Source organism: Salmo salar, chromosome 07 (genome assembly GCF_965601325.2).
Source record: "Salmo salar chromosome 07, fSalSal1, whole genome shotgun sequence".
Classification (NCBI taxonomy): Eukaryota; Metazoa; Chordata; class Actinopteri; order Salmoniformes; family Salmonidae; genus Salmo; species Salmo salar.
In genome coordinates this window covers 26,968,889-26,981,787 of record NC_138297.1, presented here as the reverse complement: position 1 = coordinate 26,981,787, position 12,899 = coordinate 26,968,889, and the positions used below count along the sequence as shown (strand labels likewise).

At 37.6% G+C, this 12,899-nt stretch overlaps 1 protein-coding gene across 1 annotated transcript in view; it reads right to left on the bottom strand.

Annotated features, from left to right (window-relative positions):
* Positions 1 to 7,009, bottom strand: part of vax2 (ventral anterior homeobox 2) — a 32,811-nt gene extending 25,802 nt beyond the window's left edge. Inside the window, exons 1-2 of the mRNA XM_014207058.3 lie at positions 5,905 to 7,009; positions 2,000 to 2,187 (exon numbers count right to left, since the gene is read on the bottom strand). Of these exons, the coding sequence (XP_014062533.1) occupies positions 2,000 to 2,187; positions 5,905 to 6,154 (438 nt within the window). The 5' untranslated portion in view covers positions 6,155 to 7,009. The remainder of the gene's footprint in view (positions 1 to 1,999; positions 2,188 to 5,904) is intronic.
* Positions 7,010 to 12,899: the final 5,890 nt, after the last annotated feature.

Genomic DNA, 12,899 nt, shown 5'->3' with positions numbered 1-12,899 from the left:
TTGAACTTCACTGAAACATAAAAAGTGAAAGCTTTTAGAAAAGACAGAATGATTAATCGCCTAATGTGGTTGTTCTTTGTTTTTTGGGGTATTTTTTTTTATTTTAAATTCGTTGATTAGGGCCTATATGCAAATTTGCTCCTGGGACTGTTCAACGTTGTAAATGATCAAAACAATCAAAGCAAAAATATATTAGCAGACGAAGTGCGCAATTTCAATGGATACAGCTTCAAGAAATTGCTCTAAAATGCTCCAACACCTTCTGGGTATTGTTTTCAATAGCCTCCAAATTTTTATTTGTTTTATTTTTACCTTTATTTAACTAGGCAAGTCAGTTAAGAACGAATTCTTATTTTCAATGACGGCCTAGGAACAGCGGGTTAACTGCCTTGTTCAGGGGCAGAACGACAGATTTGTACCTTGTCAGCTTGGGGATTCGATCTTGCAACCTTTCGGTTACTGAGCTAAATGATGACTGACAATGTTGACTATAGAAATATGTGATTATTACAGTTTTAAACAATCTGAAAGAATGGCTGGGTAAGCTGTATGCCTATAACCGATGTATTGCTGCCACCCAGTAGCCCATATACCCCATACATTTTCTTTCCCCTAAAAAGTGGTAGAAATAGGCCCCTCCCACTGACAGCCACTACTATGCCCTGAAGAACATTGCATGAATGTGGCTGCGTCCCAAAAGTATTAGCTTGCTTTCCTCGTCTCGTCTCCTCTCCCTCATTGCCATTGATCTGTAGGGGTTATCAATTCGCTGGACAATTGTCAATTTTTCAGCTATGTGTAATTGTTCCGTTTTTGCTGTATCTATAGCGTACATAGTGTATGTGGATTATGTGTACATTCTTCGTTTAGATATTCTGCCTGAATATATTCAGTTGTGTGGTTAGCACCATTTCACCAGGTCAAATTCCTGGTACATATAAAATGTACGATGCGAATAAAGGTGATTCTTATCAGTGGTCAGGGAGATGCAGTTTGACTGTAGGCTACTTGGTGTTGGACACAGTCCTTTCGACAATAGGGCCTATAGCGTATTTAACAAGTGTTTTCATTCACACCAACCCTTTCAATCTTTCATTTTCAGGAATGGATTTATGGACCACACATTGCGTTAGGTCTAGCCTACTAAATGTATTGTGGAAATGATGATAACTCGACGTAACTAGTTTAGTTATATAGACATAACTCGTAGAATTGGATCAGAGGCCTAGTAATGCATCAGTTGGCAAATAACAAACGAGGCCCTATTCTTTCACACCATGTTGGGTGTTATTCTCCATCCTTGCTCAATGATTCATGTGGAGGGCACTGGCTAAAGCAGCCTAGCCTATATCCATCTCTCCGTTGTTACTGTTGTCTAGACTAAAGTTTGTTTTATAGGCTACAACCCACGGCTATCTACAACAAAAAGTTGAAATAACACAAATACCTATTATTATTATTATTATTATGAGGCTATTATTATTATTGAATACTTACTGTAAAGCACCGAGGTAGTTTTGTTGTTTGGTTTATTTACATGAGACTTCTGGCGATGGAGCTACTGTGAATTCCCGCTAAGAAAAGTCAGCACTGATAATATGGACTCACGGATAGAACCCAAGAATGGAGCCATTGCGCAAATCCTAGCCTATAACATGATGACCATTGGAGTTTCCAAAAAAAATACATTGGTTATCATGTTAGATGTACATGTCGTGCTTTCTCTTTAATAGATGCAACTCCTTGACAAATGTTGGGTATAAAAACATTTGAGACATTACAGAATGCAACTGTGCACAGCGATGAGATATCATGATAGCCTTCCTTTAAAAAAAACATACCTTTCAATATAATATTTGAATATATAGGCCCACAATGGGGACTCAAGATTACCTACACAAGTTGTCTTTATTGGCACAATAGGATATCAATATATTATCGATAACTCACCACTTCTGAAGAAATAGGCCTACACTGTCAAATGATGTATGTTTCTTACCTGTGTTTCGGACAGGTTCAACTGCCTCGCCAGCTCAGTGCGCTCGCGGCCGACTACGTACTGGCAGCGCTGGAACTCGAGCTCGAGCCGGTAGAGCTGCTCGGCGGTGAATGATGTCCGCGTTCGTTTTGGCCTGTCGAGGTCCAGACCCTTTGGCAACACGATCTCCCGGATGGTTCCCTTGGCATCTGTGGATATACAGCCAGACAGTGTGTGAAATGTCCAATAGTCTTATTACAATTGTATATACTGTAGTAGCCTACCAATGTCATTATTTGTTTGGAGCGACCAGGAAAATATTGTTAAACTTTGTGCTCCTACGCAATATAAGAATAATCTCTTGACGTGATCATTATTTTCAGTATGAGGACATTGACATCTAGTTGTCTTCCTTTGAAATATAGGCTAGTCAAGTTTGTAGTAAAATAAATAAAGAAGGGGCAGGAGTAATAGATGGATAATATATTGTAAGAATCACAATATCCGTAAATAATACAAAAAACTATTTTTGGGGGGGGGAATAGGCTACCTCGGAGTTTCACACATTCACTATAGTAGCTTGCTTTTTTGCCGTGTTTGTGGGAATATTCTCAAAAAGTTATAGCCAGAACAATGAGAACTGAAAGATACGTCCCTATCCCATTATTAAATTATAGGCCTACCGGTACGTAATTGTCTTTCTCAGCGCAAGTAGGCCTACATTTTTGAAGAGCATGTTCTCAGAGTTATATTTCAAATTAAACCTCATTTGCCATGAGTCCTAGAACCCACCCTGGAGAATATATAGTTTAACCGGCTAGTTGACGCATCAGTACACAACGTTTAATATAGTAATTTAAGGGACAACGTGAAATCGTTTTGTTCAAGAAAACATCATGAAATGTGTGTTTTTATATAAAAGTATGGCATATGCCTAAGATGCTATTTATGCAATACCAAAAACCTATTAAGTGCAAAACATATAGGCTAACCAAGCTGGGTCCCACAATAAAATAAATATGTCAGAGGAGCGGTAGCCTAGATCTGTCGAATCATGTTGCGTCTAAATCTATTTCAATTCCTCAGCAAAACTTAATTTGAATCAAAGTTATAGAAGATATAAAAAAATCTGAATTCCTTGAAAGAATGGAACATTATATACTACTATATAATATACTATATATATATAAAATATACTATACTACTGCATCATGCGTAACCACCGTATACTATTTGAAGTTTCCTTCGTATGATGTAGGCCCTACAGCCTATATATTGCACATTTCATGAGGAAATAGCATCTATGGGGCCTATGCAGCACAGTCTCTGCGTAGAGCTTGTCTAACTTCCATGCAAGCATCCATGGTGTTAGCAAGAGCTACAGAGACGCGTTCCAACATTGTGAATATTTCTAACTTCTAACTAAACATCTACTCATTCATAATAACCAAGATTAAAATCCTCAAAATGTACAACTTTGCAGCAGGGCCTTTCAAACGGTTTGCACGCACATTGAGACTTTGCACGTAGACAGACCGCCTGGCCTTTCTCTGACCTCGGCTTCTCAAGCGGTACCTAGCGCATTCAATCATCAGCTTTTAAAAACAAATAGTGACACCGGGTATTGCGAGGTTGGTGTCCGGAGCAACTCTGCCAAAAGCGCTCAGCTCCCCCTCACCACATCTAATCAATCTCGGTCTACTGCTGAGGCCGTTCACTTCTACAATTACCGGGCTTTCTGTTCAGATTCAGCCCCGGGGCACGCGCAATGAATTCAATTATGTAGACCTTTCCTGTAGGTGATGTGTATGATTATCGTTGTTCAAATGAAAGGTTAATTTATACATTTGGTGAAAATCAAATGTACATAAATAGGGGGGAAACTTTTTTTTGTAAGAAGATAAATTAATATATCAGTGCTTCTGTGGGCTAATAGTTTGGTGATTAACTGATATCTGGTGTTACGGTATCCACGACAAATATTCATCTCACATTGGTGTGAAAACTATCCGGGTAAGGGGCATGGATATGCTATTTTAGAAATAAGTGGTTGAATGTTATGAATAGGCCTACAAGTTCAAAAGTTTCAAAATAAACTTAAATCAAATGTTTTTTTGCTCCTCACTATGACTATTTAGTTAGAAATCCATATTCATAATTTTGATATTGTCTCACTAAGGATTAAACAAAGCAAAAAAAATCACCTGTATACTTTAGGGATTGTTGACATTGACATTATAATGCATTTTACACCCCTGACTAAAGAGCAGTGCAAAGAGATGTCATTACGCTCTGAACAAAACTACTGAGTTACATTCAATTCATTTTATTCAAAGTCAGTCAGTCACATAGCCTATAACTACTATAGCCTATTTGACATGCAATAAGTATTTTATGTAATTTTGCACACACCTTTAACAATTTGACATGTTTTACAAACTGTTTCTTCTTTTAAATATAAGTTATTTCTGCAAATGCATACTCCTGGAACTATTTTACTATATTTTAATACGCATTAGGAAGGTAACTAGTAATATACCAAATATGGCATGGTGTTGTTTTGTTATGAGAAGGGAATGCTGTTGAGGGGATGTCCCCCCTCCCTTCCACAATGATTATTGTCATAATTTACTACAAACTATTGAACCATTATTACCATCATGGCCGCATACACTTCCAAGATATTTGGACATGGTGAAATAAACTATGGAGATAACAGTTGTGTGACTCATGCAGAGAGTCGGCCACTAATTACACAAATATACATTTTCAAATTGAAAATACTAACTTATGCTTTGTTTCATTCTCAACGCATTTTTTTTTAAAGAAGTTGTAGATCCTAAGAACCACAATACATATATATTTATTTTGTTAAAATAACTATTAAGTGAGTCTACACATTTTGGAGAATTCCATCCAAAGATGGCAATAGGCCTAGAAAGGTGGGGCTCCATTTCTTTTAATCAAAGAGAGCATGGACAACATATTGCTTAATTTTGAGTAATAATACCTTAACTCAAACAAAGATAACAACATGGCCATGAATAAACACACACAGAAGTGCACATGATGGTTTGTGTGTTTAAAAAAAAAAAAGTAGTTTATTTGCCAATAATTACTTATAATTTGTTGATTCATATAGTACAAAGCAGCTACTGCTATTATTATATGTTATTATTATCTCTAAACTCTACTGTACATTTTAATCTCCGATGTTCATCATTTTCATTAAAATTTCGCTAGAATATTTTTCTTCTATAGCAAATTTGTTCCAAAAAGTTATCAGGAGTCTTTTAAAATAAAGATGCTGTCAGTTTATAGGCTAGCTATATATTCATTTTTTAAGTATATTGGACATATAGTATTATATCTTCACCTGCATATGAAATACCTTATTTGATTTTATTTACCATAAATCACTGCAACTATTTGCTTATTTGTAAGAGTAAAAGTATTATAGTAGTAGTAGCAGTGTAGTAACATTTTACATTTTAGTCATTTAGCAGACGCTCTTATCCAGAGAGACTTACAGTAGTGAATGCATACATTTCATACAATTTCATACATTTTTTTTCTGTGCTGGCCCCCCGTGGGAATCGAACCCACAACCCTGGTGTTGCAAACACCATGCTCTACCAACTGAGCTACAGGGAAGGTTAGGTTACTTGGCCACCATGGCCTAGTAACCTAGTAGTAGTAGTTGTAGAATTAGGCTATTAGTAGTTGTGATTGCAATAGTGGTATATTTGCAAATGCATTAAATATATTAAATTCATTTAATGGAAATTCTCAAATATTAAGAATTATAAACACCTGGTTTTGTTCAGTAACTTATGCAGACAATATGTGCCCTCTTTTTGCAATTTATCCTTCTAGATTTCCATTTTCGAAACAACAACAACAATAAATAATATTTCGTTACTAACCTCGAACTAAAATCCTCCGGCAGTAGTCTGGGTCCACTCCTAAAAGTTTATCATGTCCGTCTTCACTGGAGGAGGTCGGGGTGGAAGCCGATGTACCCGGGGTATCGGTTGTGCTCTGCACCGGCGACCTGCCCCCTAGTTCGGTATGGCATTTGTCTATCCCGTCACGGCACTGAGAGTTGGATCCAAGGCGGGGGTTGTTGCGATCCTCGGCGATCTCATCGCCCATATTCGTGGCTTGATCGAACATCGATTTGAATATTGGTGTATAGATAGATCTTCTGTATTCTTCACCTCGCTATTGGGCAGTTATTGCTACTCTTTGCACTTTTAAGTCATTTGCAATAGTTCTCTTCAGCTGTGGTGAGGCAGACCATGCCCCAGAGTAGATCCAGTTACAAAACAGCACCCGTCACGCCGACCTGGGATGGAACCGAGCTGCACTGCAAGTGTCTCGGCATGTTTCAGCACTATCTTGCGATCCGAAGTACAGGAGAGAGATCGTGGACGGTGGTGAGAATGAGGGGGCCCTTTGGACAAGCCTAGGGTCCCTCCTCAGCTATAGGACCGCGCTAAATCTAACATGCATGTTGTACGTACAGTGTATAGTCTACAAGGGGAGAGCAGATCTATGACCAAAGAAGCTGGGAGGTGCTACACTTGCTCACCCACATATAAATAAAATGAAAGACGAGCGCGTAACCAGCAGAAGAACAGTCTCAGCCCTTTGTACAGCTCAGTCAGTTCACTCTCTGCATCCAAGAAAGGAAACTTTTTTCTCCTATAAACCATGCACCCCAGAGCATGGCCTTGAAATCTGTTAGTTTACCACCGTTTGAGTTGTTGGTTTCGGTGGAGCTGTCTTGGCGTGGTCACGGATGTTGTGTTGTTGGTGGTCTGCTCGGGGTCTTCTTCCTTTGGAGAGCGCAATAATGTATGTGTAGAGCATGTTGAGGAGGGGCGTTCAAACAGGGGAAAGGGTCACATACGGACGGTGAACCAAGTGAGGCTTGACCGAGCCATTTACTGTGTGTAGCCTATAAGTCTTGTATGATTGTTCAGATCATCTTGGTGGCGATAGTTTTGTTTTGTCTTGACGGTGTGACAGTCATATGGACAATAATGTTGTGGCAGGGTGCACTTTAGAGGCTGTCACCAGCAACGTAATATCCGGTTTGCTCGTCTTTGATTGGTAAACAGACAGATCAGTCAGTGTACGTTCTAAGAAGTGTATACCGCCGAAGAACCCTTCACTGTTAAAAAAAAATAACAATTAAAAAACTATTATTATTAAGTAACTGGTTCCACAGCCTTTTTAGTTCACTCAACTCTTCGGTCCAATTGTTAACTGAACCTAAAAAAAAAATATTTGGCCCAACTTTAGAAAATGTAGGCAAAAATTAAATCAACTTAAAATGTGTTTTCTGAAATTTACATTTTAGTCATTTAGCAGACGCTCTTATCCAGAGCGACTTACAGTAGTGAATGCATTCATTTCATTTCATGCTTTTTTTTTCTTTTTTTTTGTACTGGCCCCCCGTGGGAATCGAACCCACAACCCTGGCGTTGCACACACCATGCTGGCGTTGCAAACACCATGCTCTACCAACTGAGCCCCAGGGAAGAAATTGTATCATATGTTCATTCAACTAGAAATTATTATTTGGGCATTTTACCTAAAAAAAGGCTGTGGAACTAGTTACACAAACACAGTGCTTTAACATACAATGTTTTCAATTAACATATTTGACACAAGTTAACAAAGGCTACATGATTACATTATGTATGTTCATTTATACAGTAATGAATATTCAACATGTTCTTACCTGGATTTGAACTCAAAACCTCTTGCTTCACTCCAATCTTCCTGCTATGCCACCATGTCTGTGTTACACAGAACCCCCCCCCCCCCCCCCCAAATCAATCAAATCAATGATGAGAGAATAGTCAGATTAACTGATAATTGACACGGTCATGGTGGCAGCGCAGGGAGATCGGAATGGCATGAACTAAGAGGTTGCGAGTTCAAATCCCAGGAGAAGACGTGTTAAATAATAGTTACTGTACAACGTAATCATACATGTCAAATATGTAAGTTGGAAACATTGTATGTTAAAAGCACTGTGTGTAGTTCCATACATTTGCTTAGTTAAGATGCTCAAATAACAATTTACAGCTCAATGAACATATGAGACAAGTTGAGCAAACACAATTTTAAGTTGACTGAATTTCTGCCTACGTTCTCTCAAATTGAAGATGAATTTGGGCCAACAAATTGTTTTTTTTTCATCTAACACTTGGACTGAAAAGGTGAGTTTAAAAAAAGTCTGTGAAACCAGCTACTGAATAATAATTAGCTGAAACAACTAGATTTGTATTTATTTATTAAGTTTAACAGTGTGCTTTTTATTCAAATAATAAAATAAACAATGGAACACTATAGACATTTTTCCAAACTAGTTTAAACTTATTTTAAAAAAATATAAACGAAACTACTCGAAGCCTAGAAATGTCAAGATGCAATGAGTTCAGTAAACCACGGTAGGCTATTTTGCCATTATTTTGAGAGGAAAATCATGAAATTCCCTTCTACAAATCTGGAATGTATGGAAGCTTGTTCCTGCCAACAAAAAACCCAACGAGCTATGAGATAGTAAGTCAGAATAATGAGTCATACTTATGAGATAGTAAGCTGTTATGAGATGGTAAGTCATTATTATGAGATATGAAAGTCATAATTATGAGATAGAAAGTCGGAATAATGAGACACTATCTCATAATTATGACTTAAGTATCTCATAACACGTAATGAGATTTTCTTTTTTTTGGTGTCAGAAACGGGCTTCCATAGTATGGGCATTCCAAGAAAACAAAAAAAATAGAGAGGATGCTTAGAGTTTAGGGAATGTTTGATAGGCCAATTACAGACCAAGTTGGTGTGTAATGCACATGTCCTACTAATAGGATAATAGCATAGCTACAACGTCAATGATAAAACAGAAGTGACCACTCATGGTAGGCCTATACACACTTAGAAAAATGGGGTGCCAAAGGGTTCTTTGGCTGTCCCCATAGGATAACCCTTTTTGGTCCAGGTAGAACTCTTTTGGGTTCCATGTAGAACCGTCTGTGGAAAGGGTTCTACATGGAACCCAAAAGGGTTCTACCTGGAACCAAAAAGTGTTCTTCAAGGGGTTCTTCTATTGGGACAGTCGTGAAACCCTTTCGGTTCCAGATAGCACATTTATTTTTCGAAGAGTGTAGCCTAGGTTACATTTTGCTGTTCACTATAAAGGATTTGGCCAATAGGTTTACTTGCTTAGATCTATAGTCTACCTACACAGCCTAATTTCTGTAACAAAAATCCATCTATTTGATTACGTCACACATTTTGCACAACTCCCGGACAAGACCGTTGATGGTAATATATACTTTTGTCAACTAAGAGTTCCAACTGAAAGTTGCAAGAGTCTATAAAAAAAAGAGACTTCAATATTGAAAAGTAGAAATACTTTACTGGATGGCTTCATTTAAAGTTCATATTGTTATTTATTTCCCAACCGCAGGCCTATAGGCTTTAACCACAGTTCTACAGAAACACATTAACTTCGCTAAATTATTATTGTTCCATCTGCCCATTAGGCCTAATATAATGCAAAACGTGGACTACCTCGCTCAAATTCACATTGAATAGCCATTGAATTTCCCCTATTGAAAAGGCTTTTTAGTTAATTCGAGTTAATTGAATGCCTAAACCGTTGTTATGACTGCGCAGTAGGCCTAATTGTGACTGTTGCTAATTGTAACTGGGAACAACTGCATGTGATTGTCTGTCTGTTGTAGGCCTACACAATTATAAAGTAAAAAACATCCACATTGTAAGTGATTGGGATGACATAATAACAGTTTTGCCAGGTAGGAAGATGATAATTATTGAAATTGCTCATTATTCGTTTCAGATGTTGTAATCTGTCAATGCGTTGAATGGACCTGACAATCAGATCCTCCACTCAGCAGCAAGACAAGAGACGGCTGATTTCCGCAACAGCTCTGTGTGAGGGAGTATAAACCACACACACATGCACAAAATGTGTTTTGGTTATAATCATATACACCCTTCCACAAGCGCAATCCCTCTTCCCTAGCCATCACACGTGATTAACTATACAACTACTCAAAATGCATCACAAGTTTTCAAAATGTAAAATTGTATCACCACTTACCAATTGCCAATCATAGTTTTTCCCTTTCCATTTTCACTGCAAATACTGTCATAAATTGAACATCCAATATTTTTACCAGTCTGACAAGCATTGTTGACACAACTACGAATGTCTACGGTTTCCCATGGGACCATAATTGTTTCAATCCCAGAATGATATCTGTTGTATACTGTATTTTAAGTGGAGGGTGTTGGGTTGATATGATCTCGTCAACTGACTTTCCTTTCTTACTTTCCCCTGTGGGGATAAAGTTGAATTGAATTGAATGCTTCAGTCTCTTTCCAGTCATCTAAACAGCATTATGAAGTCTGTTCCATTCCCCCCTATAAGGCCCATTTCACACATCTGCTGAATCCTACTTAAAGCTGTGAGAAAGCGTTCATCTTCAATGTTCACACACCACCTGTATAACTATTTCGTACCATTGTATTTCCCATAACTAATTACTGTTTGACCAAGTTCACAATGGTTAGGCTACCAAAAGGTTATAGGCTGCACATACAAAATAGTTACAGGTAACGATACAGACTCTATAATGAATCGTTAGTTAGCCTATATAAACTTAATCTAGCAGACAAATGTTAGTTTATATAGTGTTTGTGAGTCTGATTCAACTCCCAGTGGACATGGATTCTATCAGTCAATCCAGATTACTGCAATCCATCGGGTCGCTTTTAGGGTAGCAAGCCATGCAGTGTTCATATTCAACAGGCTTTACACCACCAAATCTTTAAAATCATTTTTGCATACAAGTCGTGTTGCGTTATAGGCTACGCCAGGGGTTAGCCTCGAGCTATTTGAGTCAGATAGATGTGTATATATAAAATGTATATATAAAATATAGCAATTTCGGTTGCATTCTCCGATACTGGTCCCCTGCCATGCTTGAAGTTTGTAACTGTTTTTAAAACATAACATTGTTAAAATGTTAACGATAATTAATTGCCATCTTGGGATTTACAGGGCTTTCATTATTGTTATTAGTATAGTATCTGTAAAGATGTTTATAAATGACTATCGACATTTGTTCCAGCGTGCATTGTAGGTCATGACATTGGTTTTAGGCTACATTTTTGCCAATTGTATTACAGCTGTATATTCATTTCCATACATCTTAATTGTCTTTACTAAAAAGGAACATATTTTCTTAAAAAAATATATCAAGTTAATAATTGTCATATAGGCTTATTCTTCAATTAAAAACTTTCATGATGCTTGATTGGCATATCATTGATTGTCTCTGCAATTCTTCCAATGTGTTACATGTTTTAAAGTAGAATGGACACAGAGGGGTTCTGAAGAGAGCGAGGGAGGGGGTGCACGGCAATTAGTGAAGACAGGTGTTCATCGTGGGTTTAGGCCTATGCACCAATACCCGCAACTATAGCAACAACACAAGTACATACAATACACGTTTATTTAAATGTGTTAACTCATTAACATAGGCCTATACAAATAAATATATTATTCATATATATATCATGATTTTTGTTGTAGGCTAATCTTTTTTTTGTAGCCAACCTCGGCCTATATTTGCGCTTTGCTCTGTGGTTGATGTCAAACAGATTCAACTCGTCAGAATAGAGATGAGAGAGTTTCGAACACTCTCGGTGGGTCTCGCCTATCATACAAGGCTTTTCTCTCCCGGTAGAGCGAGACAATGCTCTCGGGGCATAATTCTATTCATTTCAGATATTTTAAAGAGAGAGAGAGAAAGACAAAGGGTGATAATTGAACATGAAACGTATAACCCATGCTGTCATGTGTCAAACTATTGGATTGGTGACGATTAGGCTTTAATATCCGATGCAGTAGTACTGTTTCTGGTGCCAGAAGCCTGTAGTCTGGTGTCCCAACTGCATGAACCTCAACAGCGTCTGAATAGTGAAAATAATTGAGCCTACCTTTAACCGACTGTTGAATTGTATAGCCTATGCTTTGAATTAATGATTGCATTTTGCCTCATGGAACGGTAAGACCAACCATTCATCACTTAAATTCTAATCATGGATAAACTGAAATTAGAAACTTTTTCTAAGATAACAGATTGAATAGATGGCATTTACTAAATTTGCTTGCAATGTGTCTATGGTGGTATATGATAAAGACAATACTTTTGTTTTACTGAGAAAATCAAAGTTTATTTGGAAGGTAACATACTGTACCTTTTGTTACAGGTGGTTGGAGGCCGTTTACAGTGTAGGCAACTTCATTTTCAACTCTTAAGCCGACATCTGCATGTCAAAGCATTAAAGTAGAATGGAAAGTTTGGTCTCCACCAAAAACTCTGATATGTAATGAAAGGACAAATGTTTGGAACATTTTTAATTAACTGTATATTTTATTTGGGAAGATGTATAGGCTACATAATACAGGTATATAGATGGTATATTTATTTTGATATCAGGTCACATATCTCTTAATATTTATTTGTAACACAAGTCACATTTATAAGTGATGTATACAAAGTCAATTTCGCATGCATAAAATAGCCATTATAACCGTAGCCAACAGATGATATGTCTTTGATGCCTACACAGGCTAATGGATGATTTCACAAATAACTGTCCACAAAACAAATGAAACGTTTTCGGTTGAGGGACCAAGACCCGTTGTCACTGCTCTGGTGAACGCTGTGATTTCAAGGCTCAGAATTTAGTTCAGGCTGTAATCGAAATGGCGGTAGTCTCGTCTTGCGCGTTAAATGTGTATGCCTATAGATCACGGACAGAGTAACGCTAGCCAAAAAACGATACACAGAAAATGTATCAG